The 18,169-nt window shown below is 42.5% G+C and overlaps 1 protein-coding gene across 1 annotated transcript in view; it reads right to left on the reverse strand.

The window, feature by feature from the left end:
• BLVRA (biliverdin reductase A) overlaps positions 1 to 18,169 on the reverse strand; it is a 43,058-nt gene that overhangs the window by 12,035 nt on the left and 12,854 nt on the right. The window contains exons 2-3 of the mRNA XM_019483370.2: positions 4,194 to 4,321; positions 1,119 to 1,238 (exon numbers count right to left, since the gene is read on the reverse strand). Coding sequence (XP_019338915.1) covers positions 1,119 to 1,238; positions 4,194 to 4,312 — 239 coding nt within the window. The 5' untranslated portion in view covers positions 4,313 to 4,321. The remainder of the gene's footprint in view (positions 1 to 1,118; positions 1,239 to 4,193; positions 4,322 to 18,169) is intronic.

Genomic DNA, 18,169 nt, shown 5'->3' on the forward strand with positions numbered 1-18,169 from the left:
GGTGCCATGAATCTAAAAAAGTTGAAAACCACTGGCCTAAAGTTAAGTAATAAAAAAAATGCTGAAGATGCACCTGTTTCTTAAACCTCACCCATCTCCCAGGATGGGACACTTGACTCAGTGCTATATGCAAGCTCTTCCATCCACTTGGGATTCACAGCCTGGAACTTTTTACTACAGTTAAATGCCTTCAGCTGCTTTTTCAAACACTGAGCAGCGGCTGGTCTTCTTTCCAGTCATGGGAACAGAGTAGTGGGAGGGGCACTGCCTCTTTCTTTCATACAATAATCAATCAGCACCCAGACATGACACAGGAGATCTGAGCTCATTTTCCTCCTCTGCTGGAGGGAATTCAAACCTACCTCCCTATCAAGTGCCTTACCCACTAGGCCAGAGCCTGTTCTGGAGTAAAGGGGTTTCTCCACTGCATTTGTTAAAGCTATTCCAATCTGTGGAAAAGAGCTCAAAATATATTAAGTAAAAAAACAGACAGCAAGACACTTTAAATGATTGATAAGGGCACTTGCTTGGGAGCAGGGAGATCTGGGTTATGGTTTCTGCTGTTTATTTATTTTATCCAATATCCAGGATTGCAGTTTTGAAATTAGATGTCTAAGTTTAGCTTTGGTACCCAAGTGCTTTTCTGGATCAGACCATGAGTGTCTCCATGTCTTCCCCTACCCATCTGTATAATGAAAATGTTACCTCCCTACTTCACGAGGACATTTGGGGGCTCAAGTTACTAGAGACCATTGCAACAGAAATACAAAATACTAGGAACAAGATGCACTGGATGAGAACAGAAGGAATGAACAGGGTTTGGGAATTACAGGAACTCAAGAACACAAGTCCACTTCTTTTATTTCAACTAGACGTATGCAAATCCAACAGGACTAGCACCTGTGCATAGACACAACAGGAGGTGCCTTTGTCCTTTTACCTTGGAAGGTTTAAACCTCATAGTCACATTTATTTGGAGAGGGTGGGAGTTATTGTTACAGTGCTAACAAAAGGATTATGTTTAGATGTTGCTTCATCCTTTGACAATGCATATTTTATCGCCCCTACATATAACTCTATTACTAAAGAAGCAATAAGCGAAGGAGAGAAGTATGTACCTGATGCTCTCTTCATGGTTTTTGTTGTCTGTGCTGATGATGGCTGCTTGGATCTCTTTGTTTCTCAGAGCATCTTCCAGGTTAATCTGCTTGGCCTCTTTAACATTTCCCACATTTCTCCTAATTATCCAAATTAAATAAAAATCAGAATATGAAAGGTAACATCACAGCCCGCTCCCTCTCGTTAGTATGATTTGTATTGCAATAACATCTTAGATGCCCCACTCTTGGTGCAATACTCCACTGGGGTAGGTCCTGTAAATAAATAAATAAAATTAAAAACACAGAACCAAAAGATAGCCTCTGGCACAAACAGCTTACAATCCAGGACTGTAGACTAAATGATGCAGGTCAGACAGAAGGGGAGCACATGAAAAAAAAGAGTGAGGAAAATACAGGTTAGCGTAATCAGTACTGATCTCCAGACACCAGGTGCCTTGCCACTGTCAATCATTTTGTTGGCACTGTGAGAGAGTGAAGGAGCACAGCAAGAATGTTTATAAAGGGAATTCCTCCTCCATGCAGCAGCACAGAGGCACTTGTCTGAAAATTTAACAGGTAGAAAGTGATGGCTGGTCCAAATGTCTGAGCAGAAGCTGGAAACAACATATTGATAAGACAGATGTGTAGGAGGACACATAGGGCATGAAGATAACTTGAAAATGAAGACAGGTTGCTTATATTTGATAGTGTAGAGGGATACAAAGAGCAGGGAAATGTAGTCAAAGCAGTAACGGTCCTGGGAAGACTACCTTTGAATTGTATGTTAGGCTGATGGAGTTCCTTCAAGGGAAGAAGCCCTAGCACTTCAGTCATTCAGTACTACCGTTTTTACTTGAATCCAAGACAAGGGTCCCCCCATTCACATGGGGGCAAAGCCTCTTATCTTAAATTTGAGTACAAGGTAGGGGTCAGACAGCGGGGTCTTGCAGCTGCAGTGGCTCTGGTTCCAACTCTGGCCCCAAACTAGGTTCGGGGTCAGAGTCAGAGCCACTGCCCCCGCGTCTCCTCCTGCCTCTTCTGTACCCACCCACTGCCTGCCCCACCACTGTTGCCTCTTACCCTCAGGCTCTGGCTCCACCTCCAGTTCCAGCACAGAGCATGGAGCACATGGTGGCTCCAGCCCCTGCCCAGCCAGGCAGCAGTGGCAACAGCTCTGGCCCCAGTCTTGGCTGAAGCTCCAGCCCAGTCTCAGAGTGGTTGCTGCCACAGCCACTGCTGCCTGGCCACCTGGGGACCAGAGCCACCATGTACTCCATGCTCCAGGATGGACTAGGGCCAGAGATGGAGCTGCAACTGAGGGTAAGGAGCAGCAGCCAAGGAGGGGTAGGAGGAGAGTAATTGCCAGAAGGTGCAGGCAGTGCAGGGGGACAGGTGGCAGGGGGCAAGGATCAGGGGTTAGGCTGCTCAACTCCCCAACCCCCCATCCCTCTGCCATTGCTTTCCCTACAGCAGCAGTGCTGGGGATAAATTTAAGATAACCCTCCAATAATTAAATTATATACATGGAAAATCATAACAAATGTATTAATTTTCCATTTATAGAATCTAATTATTTGGGGGTCGTCTTAAATTCAACGTTGTCTTGGATTCAGGTAAACGCAGTAGCTGTGGCACTCTAGGGAACCAAACTGCATGGGCAGGGAGGTGTAATGTGTGACCTAATAGGTCTTTCCTATGTCCAGTAGGCATGACTCATTGATTATATATACCTGGAGAACACATCCACGCTGAAAGGCATACATGCCTCATATACATATTTTAAAACTATTATGTCTTGCTGCTATGGTACCCAGAGTCTGACAGCTACTGAGAACCAATGCTGCTGCTGCCCAGACATGAACCTTATTGGATTTGTTCTCCAACATGCACAGCTGACTTCAAAAGTACAGATTTTCATACTAGACTTACAACATCAGAATTCCTCATCTGAATTACCTATAGACATGAGCTCATCCATGTGATTTTTTCACATTTGTGGGAATCTGGACATGCAATAGACTTTGGTTATATGGTTTCTATGTCTCTTTTATAAAGCCCTGATCCTGCAGCATGCTGAGATCCCTCAGATTTCACTAACTTAAATGGAACTTAGGGCACAAAAATCCCATTCACTTCACAAAGCTTCATACACTAGTTTTCTAATTTAACCTCCAGATCAGGGGTGGACAAAATAAGGCCCACAGGCTGGATCTAACCCACCAACTGATTGTATCAGGTCCACGGGCAGGTGGCCACCAATTCATGGGGTCCAACCCGTGGGGGGCCAGCGGCTCCGGCTGCCGCATAGTGCCAGAAGGGTAGGCAGAGCTGTTTCTGCTGCGCCAGGCAGGCAGCCGGGACTGCTTCCACCCAGCACTGACGTGGCAGTGGCAGTTGTGGACCCAGGCAGACACCCCAACCCCCACCTGGAACCTGCCCAGAATGTCCACAGCTGATGCCAATGTCCTCCCAGGGTTGCTTCTGCTGTGCCAGGTGGGTGGTGGTGTAAGCTGCAGACCATAGGTGATGCATGGGGGTGAGGGGCACTGGCACATGTTCCCCCCAGATTTCTGTGCCGATGGTGGGGTGCAAGTCTGCAGCCAGGCTGCGTCCATTACCCAGCAGCATCCAGGGCAGCAGCAGTGGTGCAATTTCTGCACTGACAGCAGGGCGCAGGGCTGCATCCCAGTCAGACCCATTGCCCAACAGCAGCAGGGACAGCAGCTGTGCTCCCCCACTGTCAGCACTTATGCATTGTCTATGCTGCAGACAGGGCCGGCACAGTTCTGGGTCAGGGATGCAGGATCAGGGCATACTACAGTTCCAGGTAGAGTGGGTGAGAAGCGTGGTGGTCAAGAGGACACAAAAACTCAGTAAGTCGCCCTTCAGCCAAAATAATTGCCCATCCCTGCTCCAGGTGCTAAATGTGGTCAGGTAAAATGCATTTTCCATGGTCTCATTCATTATACTAGAGAAATATAACATCTAAGGTATTTGTGAGCCTAAAAAACAATATGCTCAGAAGGGAAAGAGAGGGAGGTTTGCATAAGGGAAAACAATGTGCTCCACAAACTCACAACTGAAATATCTAACCTGGATACAAAGCCAAACAGCTTCAGATGCTCAGATGGGCTGGAAGGGACTGGATTCAGCAAGTCCCTGATCCGCACTGATCCAGCAATTCCAATTCCAACCACCACAGTCCCAATCATTCTGTTAGTCTAAATTAGAGAGAGAGAGAAAAAAAGATCAGAAACAAATTGATTTGCCCCTTTTTGGACACCAGAAACCCCTACACACTGTCCATTATACAGCCATTGTGATGGTGAGTCAAAAGATACCCTGATGCTGTGTGTAATTACATCTTCCAGGATTTAACAATGATCAATACCTCACATAATTGGACCTAAAGGTTCTCATCATTCACAGTTCTTGCACCAGATCCAAAGCACAAGGTTCCTTCCTCTCTCCCAAATGGATAGGCAAAATTTCAGTAATGAGAAGTTCTTCCATTTAGATAGTACCTAATATCCTGATGGAGCTCCAAATGCTTTGCAAAACTAATAAGATTTTACATAAACTAAATACTAAGATCACGTCCCAAGCTTCTGCAATGCAGCCACCTCCAGGGCGCAATGCTGACACTAACAGTACACAGCAACACGGCATAAAACTTCAGGACTTTTCCAGGAGGAACTACTGGAGAATGCTAGTGCCAAGACAAACAGTCCATTTGGCTAGCCTACTTGTCTGACATTTCTAGTCTTGTCAAAAACACCATAAGTTCTTCAAGGAGAGCTGCCCATTACCTCAGTTTTACATCTTACTTTCAACAGCAGTATTCCCTACTATTATACTGGAGCACTAGTGAGGGGTGGTGTGGTCCAGTGGTTAGGATGGTAGACCAGGAGCAATGAGATCTATGTTCTCTTCTCTGCTCTCTTACGGACTTGCTTATACTTTGTGCTCCAGTACACCCCACAAGGACAATAAGGCTTTGTGAATATATCTTCTAGAATATTTTGGAGTCTGTGGAAAAAAGCAAGTCTTGTCAAGCATGATTAAAAAGAGGGGGCAGCCACGTATGGCCTACACAGCCAGTGGATCCAGCTCATGAAGCCACAGAGCTTTGCCTATGACCATGACTGTGCCCATGCCTGTGCTGGGGCTGCACAGCAAAGGCCTACACTAGGGATGTGGAGTTGGAAGGTATGCTCACACTGCTGCTGCTTCTCTCCACCCTTGAAGGCTACAGTGCAAGCACAACTGCACTGATACTATAGCTAGGAAGCAGGGAGCTAGGAGCAGCGGCAATGTGGGCGCAGTCCCAGCAGTGTGGCTCCAATAGGGGAGCAGGGAAAGCCCCCCTACCACTGAGGGCTGGGTAGTTCTGGCCTGCAGCTTGAAAAGGTTTGCTGGCTCCTGACAAAGAACAGTCATGGACAGGTGGAAAATATTTGGGACACAGCAAAGCATGATATAACTCTGCCACATAAATTCCTCATTCCCAGTTCTGCTTCTTCCTGTTTTGTGACTATCTTCTCCCTTCTTCCCCCCGCCTCCTTGGTGGAATAAGTTCTCGCCACACAGCTCTTCTTCCGATTAGTTCTGCTACATGATCTCATCCCTGCAAGTCTTTCCTAAAACTCTTATCTCTTTTCAGTGACTCTTGTCCAAGGGGATTACAGTACAGACTGGCCCACATGCAGGCCCTCTGCCATCCAGTTCTGCAACAGCTGCTAAGAATTTTTTAACACCTAGCACTGAAGACTTCCACCATGTATGTTCACCTGTTTTTTCCCTTCTAATATCTCTACATACGTATTCCTGTCAGCACCAATACGACTCACATCCTTCCTGTGTATTGCTGTCTGTATTGTATAATAAAGGCAGAACAATGATAGAAATGATTGATGTTGGAAGAGCCCCACTGGAATCATAGTACCGTGCTGTTATCACTAGTTGTGACACACTGTAATGACACCACTCATCAGGGAGCAGAGAGCTTGCTCAGCCCTGTGCCTGCATATAATATACAATATAATCCAAGTTACAAAATCAAAATTCCCACCAAGCCCAGCCTAAGCCCAATTCTATACTGTTGCCCCTTTGCAGAGGGCAACAAAAATGGTTTAGGGGCTGGGGAACATGATTTCTGAGGAGAGGCTGAGGGAACTGGGCTTACTTAGTTTAGAGAAGAGAAGACTGAGAGGGGATTTAAGAGCAGCTTTCAATTACCTGAAGAGGTATTTGAAAGAGGATGGAGCTACACTATTCTCAGTGGCAGCAGCTAACACAACAAGAAGCCATGGTGTCAACTTGCAACAAGGGAAGTTTAGGTTAGATATTTAAGACAATTTTTCTCACTAGGAGGGTAGGGAAGCACTGGAACAGGCTACCCAGATAGGTTGTGGAGTCTCCATCCTAGGAGGTTAAAACCAGGTTAGACAGATCTTTGGGATGTTCTAGTTGGGGATGGTCCTGCTTTGAGCAGGGGGTTGGATTAGTTGACCTCCTGAGGTCCCTTCTAACCTTAATTTTCGATGATTCTATAATTCTATGCAAAAGTGGAAAGTGGCCTTGAAATAGGTATGAGTTAAAGTTGCATGTGCTCCAAAAGCCATTCAAAAGGGCCTTCAGTGTAAATGAGAACCCTCTGATGAGGTCCTCTGATACATAGTCAAGGACCAGCTGGTAACTCTTTAAGATAATTTCAGTTTATGGCGTACTGCCCAGGATTCTTAAAATGCTCTCTGTTCAGATCCAAGCTAGAGCAGTGCTTTTCAACCTTTTAAGACTCCCAGCCCCCTTGTTAGACTGGGCACCCCTTGGAAAATGCCAGCTCTTTGCTTTCACTTGTTTCTTGACTATGGAAAAAATACTAGAGCAACTCTTCTTTTCCAAAGAACTCAGGAAGCCGACAACAGGGAAGGATTGTTTTGACAGTCTGGATTTCTGTTTGAAATCTCTGAATTTATCTTGTGAATTATGTAGTACAGGGGTGTCAAACATACAGCCCATGGGCGGATATGGCCCACAACACCATTTTAACTAGTCTGCCTATAGTGCAGCCAGCTACTAGAAGTTGAGAGGCATGGGCAATGTAGCATGGCCTGCTACAGGATTCAATGCCCCTAGGTGTGAATGGACATGGCCATCAGCAGTCAGGGGTGAGTAAGGGCTGTGCAGATACAGCCCTTGCTTGCTCTACTGCTGCACACCACCAGGCCTGCACCACTGCCCAATTCCCTAACCTGCTCTGCTGTCCACCCCTGGACCTGCACCACCACCTGAATGTGGACCTGCATCACTGGACCCAGGATCCAGCCAGGAAAGACCCCACATGGTCTGGATCTGACCCGAGGCTTGGGGTGAGTTTGACACCCCTGGCACAGGTGTCTGCATGGCTAACAGGCTGGGGATAGAAATTATGCATAGATGATTGGAAACCAGTTCAAATCTGTAACACAACAGAAGTTCAGTGCGCATAAATCACTTTCAAAATGGCCAAAACCAGTTTAAGATAAACCTGGGTGGATGCAGTATTAGACTTAACTGATTCAGATTAATTTGGTTTATTGAACTTCTGTCCCAGATCCCTTCCAAATTCAACTTAACTGACAGCCCCCAGCATCCCTGCAAACCACCCCCGCCTTCACCTTTGCAGGGTGCATAAGCTAGACTTGGCCCATGATATCTGCTCCAGGTGAACAGGAAGGCATGCTCTAGTGCCCCCTGGCTTCTGGCCTGCTTCTGGCAGGCATATGACTGTATTTCTGGAATCAAAAGTGCATATCTGATCACTTGCTTATCAGTTCAATCTATGCATTTTAGACTAACCTGCAATCAATTCAGCCTCCAGCTTTTTGACTGTCTATACTTAGCCACAGTGGTAATATCGCACTGCATCCCATGACATCTTTGAAAGGTTCTCATGGCATCCTGGGGTGCCACAACACCCTGGCTGAGAATTACTGAGCTAAGGGCAAAATGCTCCTATTATGTTCACTGTGCCTTATTAATATAACACATCATTTTTTTTCTATTTAAGAAACCAGTTTAAAAAATAATTAAATCACTACTTACAAGTGACATGTGAAATCCCACCTTCTTCCTACACCCAGAAAGTTCCCTTAAAGCAGGGCTGTCCAACTCTGAGTGCCCTTGGCCACATACTGTGCAGACCACACCCCACCCAAGCCATATGCCACAGGAGCCGCACCAGGCAGTAAACACCCACACCATGTAGGGGCCCTGAGTCCCTACTCCTGCTCCCAGCTGCAGGTTCACTTGACCCTCACCCCCCCCCCCCCAGGCAACCCTGCCCCACCCCAGAGAAGGAGGCAGGAATTGGACGCTAAAGGAGGGAGGGGCAGCCTGGACACCCCTCAGCAGGAGCCACAGGAGAGTTATGGGTGGTAGTGGCATCCAAATTGGCAGCCAGGGGGCCACAGGTTAACCTCCCAGGGGCAGCATGCAGCCCATAGGCCACCAGTTGGACAGCCCTGCTATAATACATCAGTGCACCCTCTGATCATTAGCCTGGGCATGCAGAGCCAGCTCACTTGTAACAATAGAAGAATTCCAGCAGCCAGCCAGCTGGGGAAGTATGGATACGGATCTGTGCTGGAGTTCAAGAACGTTTAAGACACCTGAATCCTAAAATGGGTTAATATTTATCATCTTCAGTTATCTTTGTGAGTGGGAGTACTCCTCCAGCAGTAGCCAAGCCATCCTGAAAGGCCTTCAGGCTTCTCATTCCCAAGCACCACCTTTCACTCACTAACTTCTGACAGACATTTCAGTACAGAACATGAGAGACAGAAGAGCAAGCCTGTTCTTTCACTGCTAGAAACCAAAACTATTTCTCAACAGATGTTTAGGATACAGGACATCAAAGCTACGGCTTCCTTTTTGAAAATCCTCCCAAATTTCATCCAAAGTGCAAAATCCTGACCTCTTAAAGCAGATACATCTAAAAGAGTCAAGTGAGAAGAAGCTTTTTAATCCTTTAATAAGTAGTTACTAGGCAACCTGTTGTCATAGCAACTAGCTGTTCAGCTAGGGTCCCCAGCTCTTCACAGCTTTATAGGTCAAGCACATCATCTCAACCTTCACCCAGAAGCTAGTAGGCATTCAATATAGCCTGCAGGGTCTTCATTTATGTACAGATAAGAAAATGATCAATGCACCTCAGTTACAGCTGCTGTATTATATTCTTCCCAAACCCAAACAGGAGACTTGTAGCAACAGGCATGATCACAAATGAGCTTGCAAAGGCCCCAAACTCCATCCTTAAACCTAGCTGGGAGATCTCTAGCTGCTGCAACCTTCACTGTAGCAAAGCCCTGCAGGCTTCCCTGTAGCAAAGGGAACCCTACCAGCCACAAGCCTAACCCTGCCACTGGCAGACTTACCACCAGAAACTCTCACCCTAGCTGGGGAAGTCCCAGGATCTATCCCACCAGCCTGAAGAACTCCACTTCCCTGTGCCCAACACTGTGAGAAATCCTGAAATTGAGAAATCCTTAAAACTATTCACCAAGAAAACTAAATACAATGCTGTTGGGTGATATTCTGCACCTACCATGCATCTCCAAGGACAGAAAACTATTCCAAACTATTATTTACATATGGGGGTGGGGTGGGGTGTGTGTGTGTGTGTGTGTGTGTGTGTGTGTGTGTGTGTGTGTGTGTGTGTGTGTGTGTAAAATACCAGTTCTCTTATTATTTCTAAGATTCAAAATAGGTCAGTGGGTACATATTCTTGTGAAATATGGAAATAACAAAAAAAGAATATTCATTCTGTAACTGTAGCACTCTGAATCCACTCACAGGTTTGTTAAATTCTGTAACATCAGCCAAAGCTCTAACAGAGGATTCTGGGATGCTGACATGGAAGAATGTGGGCAATAAACTACACAATAATACTTCTACCAGAACTCAATGCTTGCTTTTTCTGCCCTCCTTTATTAAATGACCTTGTAAAAGAAACAGGCTATCAAGAAAATTATTCAAGCACTAAGGAGCCCAAAGCCCATGCAACTCTTGTGAAGGAGCATTATGGATTGCTGCAAAAACCAAGTGCTATGCCCTAATAATGAGCAGTGTTGACAGCCTAAAAAAAGAATGATAGGTACAGAGGGAAGAGTTATGTCTTGCAGTATGACAGCAAATTAAAAATGACTCCCATAAATAGTGGGGAAGACTGTGTACGTAGAATGACTGAAAATAGATGGGAGAAAGGAATCCTTTTATTCAGTGGTAGCAGCATCTTCAAGAAATGTCTCCTATACAAACCAGCTTCTTACTGAAATAAATTACTAGCAACTCTATTATTCCATTCAGAGCTATCATTATTCTGAAACTCTTTTCCTGTTGGCCTTTCTACAAACTTTCTTTCCCCGTGCTGTTCCTTTCCACTAACATTCACCATAGGACAAACTTGGTGTGTTCAGCAGCAGGTGTATCATGCCTAAATAAATTTTCCACATTGAACAGGCATTTTCTAGTCAGATCTATCAAGGATATTCAGCAGCAGCATGTTCTACTAGAAATGGTTGGGGAATCTGGTAGTACAGCATATGTATTCCAGCTGAATGTAACAGTAAAACTTAACACTGTCACAGCAATTTCACATTTTAAAATGCTATGCAAATACTAACTTATCCCCACATGAATAAAACAAGCAAATGTTATTCTCCATTTTACCTGACTTGCCCAAGGCCACACACAGTCAGTGCACAAACATGATGAAAATGCTGTTCTTTATTCTCTGTTCCAGACTCAACCCTCCAGCTGTAAAGTCTCCTTACTATATATCTATAAAAGTTCAAGACTGCAGCAGGTGCATTCTGCCTGGACATCTCTAGAATACTCATTGAAAGGCAGACATTTTAATAAGCCTTCACATCCTTCTTGCAGTTTTTTCAAGTGTTGGTTTTTAGTTTCTTGCCCCTAACAAGCAGTAATAAATGACTTGGATTATATAGAAAAGGTTTTGCAATGACTGTGAACTGCATCAATACAATACTGGAATGATACTCTTCTTCAAGGCTCTTACATTCATCTTCAGTAATGTGCCATGTCAAAAGATTACTATCACATTCCTCCAGCACCACAGATTACTAGTAAATTGTTGCATGACTGTTCATTTTAATATTAACACTAGATAGCTTTTTGCATATGTAAAAGCTTAGCTGTCAAATTCCTAAAATAGTTGCTATTTTCTCACTCTATTCCAAATGTCCCCTTCTATTGGTTTCATATGCTTGCCTGTTACTAAATCAATAACTGTCAAGTCGCAATATATATTTTGGTTTTCATCTTACCATTTAAGGACACAAAGCCAATTATCATTGACACTACAGCCACCTTACTTAGGTCTAAAAACTAATACAAATTGGAGAGATTCCAGCAGAGAAAAATAAAAAAATTGAAAATCAGGACCAATAGGAAGACAGTTAAGCAACTGGGTTTGTTGAGTCCGGAAAAGGGGTAGTGTGACAGATACAATGACAGTACCTTGCTAACATTTAAAGTTGATTGCATCAGTCATTGGTATTGGACAAAAATAATAATTGGCATTATTTTCTGTGAGACTGAGGTTAGATGTCAGGAAAATCTTTCTTACTACATACAAGTAGCAAAGCACTGGTCCAGGCTACTATGGAGCCTGTGAAATCTTCTTCATTGTAAGCTCTAAAAACAGAGTAGACAAACCTTTGTCAAAGACCATCTAGGTATAATTACCTACTCCATTGAAGGGACTAAATGGCATCAGAGTCTTTTCTGTCCTTATATTTCTAGGATTCTAAGTGCCATTTCATCCATTTAAAGGCCTTTTTACTAAGTGGACTTCATGTGAATGAAAATAAAGCCCTTAATTTCTTCACGAAAGAGCCAGATGGTGCTGATAGGCTAGTAACCGGAGTAGCGACCCATGGTCCCTGGAGAGCATGTACTCTGGTGGCTGGTTCATGCTAAAAAGCCTGTGCCATGAGAAATGACAGCGTCTTCACCATTATTGCTACCAATGCTAGTTAAATTAAACTCTCCTGTGTATGACAGCATATACTACAGAACTTCATTCTGCAGGATAGGCATATCAGCATAAGAATGTACGTGCTCTTGCTGGTGCTGGGTAAGCAATCTGGCAGGCAAAATGAGATCAATCTGACAAATCTCCAGTACAGCAAATTACAGTTGATCCAGTTGAGATGGATCAAATGCAGTGGTCTGTACTTGTAGCAGATGTTATACAGGCAGTCCTCGACTTACAGCGTTTCGAGTTACAACGTTCTGCACTTACAGCGTTTATAAATTGACACCCTGTTTCAACTTTATGATGTCAGTTGCAACTTTACAATGCTTGATCCGATGCAATGGCATGCCAGCAAATAAGTTTACTGAGTCACTTATTTCCCTGGAGAACATCTGTCCAAACTTCCTTGGACACTTTCTTTAAGAAAGCAGACAAGACTCCAGAAAAAGCTGCAGGCAATATTCCTGAGAAGACTCCAACCAAGAACCCTTCAAAAAGTCCAGCAAAGTCACGTCAAAGAAGTCCTTCCAAATCAATATGATTGCTATTTACAGTATAAATACATGAATGTAGCTATATTACTCCTCTATAATTTATAACCTTGTTTCTTATGAAAAAATTGGTTCCGAGTTGCAACGTTTTGACTTAAGAGGCAGTTTTCAGGAACCAACTGTTGTAAATCCGAGAACTGCCTGTAGTTGAAACACTGTTTTTCATGATCAAATTGGAGCAGATAAGGCAGAGGCTGAGTAGAATATACTTAAAAAAAAATAATTATACAGGGTTTATTTATTAATTTAAATGTGCAGAGGGACCTATAGGCCTAAATTCAGCAAGGTATTAACCAGTCCATATGTGACTACTCTTTGACTTCAGTGGAATGCCAAGAAATGAGTTCATTTCTTAAGGCCACCTTTACTGCATCTGAGAGATAAAACTGATGTGCTTCTGGAAGCATCATATGATAAAGGAGTTAATTTCTAGGCTTTGAGCCCTCTTGTCATCTCCTTAAGGTGTTAGTTGAATACAAAATAAGAGTCTCAAGACCCTATCAAGGCTTTTATCCACTATGCTTTATTATTATTTGCTTAAGCACCCATGGATCTTCTTTTTAAGAGCAGTTTGTCTTCCTTATCATCACCCTCCATTCCTGACTCATGTCCCCACCTGTGTGGCCACTTAAAGGAAGGCACACGGGTAAGGCAGATGTATTGACTACTTGGAGGTGGACGTTGCACGGGCTTGCCAGCAGAAGGCAATCTGTAATGATGGCTGGCACCATTATACCTGGAAAACAGAGCAAGTTCTTCCTCTCTGGTTATAAACAAACATTTAAACAAGTGATGTATGAATAGCTTAAAGTCCATAGATCTGCTCTCTTTCTCAGGCCTTCTAAACTGATTAAATCTGGGTTTTCTAGCTTACTGGCAAAGCTACAGGCAGAATGCTTGCTATTACTGAGATCAAGTGTCCACACTTAAATCTTATAATACCCCCAGAGCCCACGGTACTAGATGCCAAATAAATAAATGCCTGTCATAATGATTAACAATAAATGACAGCTGTACTTGTAACCAATATATTGTTTCCAGTTTTAATCTCTGAGGTTGAAGTGATGAGCAAAAAAACCCCTTTTTCTTTAATACAATATACTTTTGGGGCTTCACCTGTGAGTTGAGACAATCCACAGAAACAAGGCAACGAAGACTGAGGTGATATTGCAGTCCCTGCTTCCATATGTACAATAAAAATGTTCATAAACTAAATATGAAGCAATGAGAGATAAGGGCCTAAGATGAAGGCCTGACTTAAAATATTCTATGCTATCCAATGCTGAACAGAAGGTTCCTTGTACTAAGGTCCTATAGCTTATCATTAGAGGGCCAGATTTTCCTTTTGGATCTATGCACAGTGCTCATGCTTAACTTAATCAGTGTCCACATAACTATCCAAGGGAAGAACTAGAATTTTAATTGGACAAAAGGAGGAAAAAAAGGTTAACAACTCTCTCAGTTTAAATATCTTTATGATATTATAAAGTTTTAAGCTTGAAGAAAATGCTTTGAATTGAATCTTAGTGACTCATGAAAATTTTGTCTAGTAAACCAAAGATTCATATGCACTCCCTGTATTCATACTGTACAATCAGAGCCAGTTCGGTGCAATTTGCAAAACATACATGAGAAATTTCTCTTAAGTATGAAAAATCCATGACCCCTTTTGCAAATGTGTGCACTGCATGTGGCAAGATGATATTGGATGAACTACAAATACTTTGGAGTTACTGTTCAATTTGGTTTAATGTCCAAAAGTCTAAGACATGAGATATTTAATACATATAAAAAGCTGCAGCTCCGCTACACAACCAACTAATTCTATCACAAAAGACAGCAGCACCTGACTGGACTAGGCTAGGTGAAATTAAACCCAAGTAAGTCTAACAGTATGCTAGTCAGAAGAGAAAATACTCTTAAGAATTTGTTGCAACCCTTCCTCTTCCCCCCTCATCCCCTGACCCTCAGTCAAAGACATGTGCTCCCACATTTGTCAAAGACGTGTAATTCTCTAGGTGTTTTTGATCCCAAGGAGTGACTCTCAGGAAGTCGCAATAGTAAAAGACATTTTCACAGTAAACTGCATAGTTGATTTTTCCCCGCTTCTCAGGAACCAACTCTAGAACTCCATGCATTTGTTGCCAACTCCAGACCAGGTAACTAAAGCATACAACTTCTTGGTTGAAGGTTGCATTAATGAAGAGCCTCTGGCTTGTACAGAATGTAGCAGCCCCTATCTCCAGTGTGATGGGGCACCATGGGCCCATTATTCCTGGGGTTTTATGCCTCCTAATACTGATCTTGAGCTTCAAAATAACATTTCAGGAGCCAGCTATACCAAGACTAGATCTCCACTCTTGACATGCTGGGATACCTGTGTTCCATTGGGACAATGCAGGTGAAGTAAAGCATGGGAGAGAGCGAGAGAGAGTCCATGTTGCCAAGCAGATGCATTACTGAACAGGGATCAGGAGACAAGGGGTTTCTTCTTGGCTCTGCTATTGGTCTGCTGAGCGAATCATTAAACTCTTTTGTAGCTAATCTCCCAGTCTATAAAAAGGGGGCAATGCTGTTTGCCTCTTTTGTAGAGCATTTTGAAATGAACTGATGAAAAATGCTACATAAAAGCCAGATGGTGTTATTTTTAAAAATGTTCTTTTCTCTTTGACTAACAAATCAGCAAGGAATCTGATAACAGCAGACTTTTTATGCAAAAAAACCCCCAACCACCAAAATGCAGGAGAGAGAGAAAGATAACTTTTTCTAGTCTCTGTCAATTCAACTATTCTTGAAACCAAACCTTGCAAACTGTAAGAGACTCTTAACTCTAAGCACAAATTCTTTCTTTGATTTTAGTGAGAATACTCACTCCCTTATGGACCTTAGCTCCCAACTGTAACATAACAGTAGAGCACAAAAATATATAGACAGAAACATGTCCTTTTATTACTATTTACTATGGACTCAATCCAATAGATAATATTGATTGCCTTCTGGTCCACTTAAGGCCATAGGATCCCAACTATGTGACAGGCTGACATATCTAGGAGAAGCCCAAAAAAAGAAAAGAAAGTAATTGCAGTTCTTGACAGAAGACCATAGAAATACAAATATACAGTCAGATACGTAAAAAGGTCTGTGGAGTTCTACTGAAGAACAGGAATTGTGGCAACTTACATCAGTTGAGGATGTAGCCATTAATATTCTTCGCACAGGAGACTGTCGGTGGTCAAAAAATGTATATTTTCCATAAAAATGTTCATAAAAATTGAAATCAGAAGATTTTTTTTTTTCAAATAAAAGGTTCTAAAATTAAACAGGTTGCATTATAGCTCAGTTAAGGTCATTTTTTAAAAGGCTCGGGTGAAGTTTTACATGCTATTGTCATTAAGGGAACGTATGTACTGCATAAAACCAAGGCATAAAATATGTCTAAGACCATGTATCCTAGTACTAGCTTCTCTTTTCCTCAAAGGCACCTAGAACAACCAATGGACATTCACAGCATTACTAATCATGGCAATTGTTTCATAGCGGGAGAAAGATAGACCCAGTAGGTAAAATGACATTGTTCAAATTCCTCATAACCTTACCACCCTCCATATTTTTCATAGTGTTGGCCTCCACCATGCTCAAAGTTTACAGTCTAGCTACCAGACCTTTCTTTTCAGTAGTACAGTACTATAGTCAGGTACAGTCAGGATAGCCATCCAATGGTACAGAGCAGTATGCTGTTTGGTACCCCACGCTGTCATCTTTTAGGCTACTCTGAAAAACTGAAGACATACATCTGTTAAGACGACCACCAGAGGGAACCTCTAGAATTTCATATAATACTACTGATAAAAAATAAAGCAAATAAAACATTTTATGAGTAGACCATAAGTATTTCAAGAGCATATTCCTAATAGTAATTCACTATACATTATACTACATTATTATTTTTTTAGAAGGAACCATACATTAGGTGTAACGGGAGGAAGTTTTCATAAGCAACCTCAATTGCTACCTGCACAAGGTATGAGCTTGAGTGCTGAGACTTGCACAAGCAGATAGGAGTTTTGTCTGCCAGTCAGATGGCTAAGGTTGTCCAGCTATCAGGTGTCCATGGGCAAAACAGGGCAATACCAAACCATGCGCAAATAATTTTAGAGGCTAGATTAGAACTATTTTTTTTTTTAATGAAGTGGGGGGAGGGAGGGGATCAATTGCAAATAGTTTCACTTAACAGAAATATGCTTCTTTGCAATATTCCAGCAATGTTGAGCATGCCAATCTGTACTACAAAACTTCCCCTTCAGGAACAATTCTACTGCTTGGTCATTGAGTTGAGTCCTGCAAAGAAGAAATCAGAAATTCTGTCTTGGCGCACAGTACTCCCACTATTGTCATAATTGAAAACATAACCAAGAAGAAAGGAGAAACAAATATACACACACACTCAGAAAACACTCTTTTAGCCATTGATATTTACATTCTTTAAACAATGTCAGTGCTCTGATCAGTACCTCCTACAACCCGAGACTGCTTTTGTAGTTGCAGAACTGGGAATTCACCCTGAGCTGATTGCCAATCAATTCCAGCTACACTAGATGCCATAATCACTTAATGTAGCTAAGGCCAGATTCACCTGAGAATCAGAAAAGCACATCTGGTGTCCCAAAGCTGCTCTTCTCATCTTCTCTGCCCCCAAGCTGTTCTTCCCCTCTCCAGTGCCAAAATTTATGTTGGCAGATTAGTAAACAGTGTATTTAAATCATACTTTATAGATGTCAGGATTACTCAACTTGGCCATAGCCAGACCTGACAAAGAACATGATACTCAAAAGGTGAGGTTGTACCCTTGCACAACGGTGATATTAGAACATTCACTATAGTGCTGAAGAGAGAAAGCTGTTCGGGCCTGCTGGAAAGTGCCTTGCAGGAATAATCCACATCAAAGGTATAGAAGATATGTTGAAGGGTTATGGAAAGCAAACATTTGCTCCTGAGATTTCATAAAGGTAGATTTATCAAATATCCAGCATACACATTTCATTCTTATCCAACTAACTGTAAAAATGATCTATTTTACCCCTGTAAAAAGTGTCTTTTCCATTTTAAAACAACATCTCTGCAAGAGAATGAATAAGAACAATAAGTTGGGGGAAAAAAAAGAAAAAGATTTATTTTTGGCTGTGATCCTTTGCTAGTTTAGCTAAGTAGCAATGAATATAAAGAATAACAAGAATTTAATCCCTGCTAATTGGTTGCTCTAACCTGCCCCCTAAAGCATTTTTTAATCTCAATTTAAACCTCCTTTTTCTCATTAGCTTATTTTGGACTCGCTCTACAAAGCTCTGAAAAACTGTCTAGGAAATGCACTTTATAAAAAATAAAGTTTATTGTATTATTTGATTCATGTATATCCAGGCATAAGGCCAGCTCTGATTCTGGCCTCTACAAAACCAGTTTCACAAGTTAATAGTTCT

This window comes from Alligator mississippiensis, chromosome 5, assembly GCF_030867095.1.
Source record: "Alligator mississippiensis isolate rAllMis1 chromosome 5, rAllMis1, whole genome shotgun sequence".
In the NCBI taxonomy this organism is placed as follows: domain Eukaryota; kingdom Metazoa; phylum Chordata; order Crocodylia; family Alligatoridae; genus Alligator; species Alligator mississippiensis.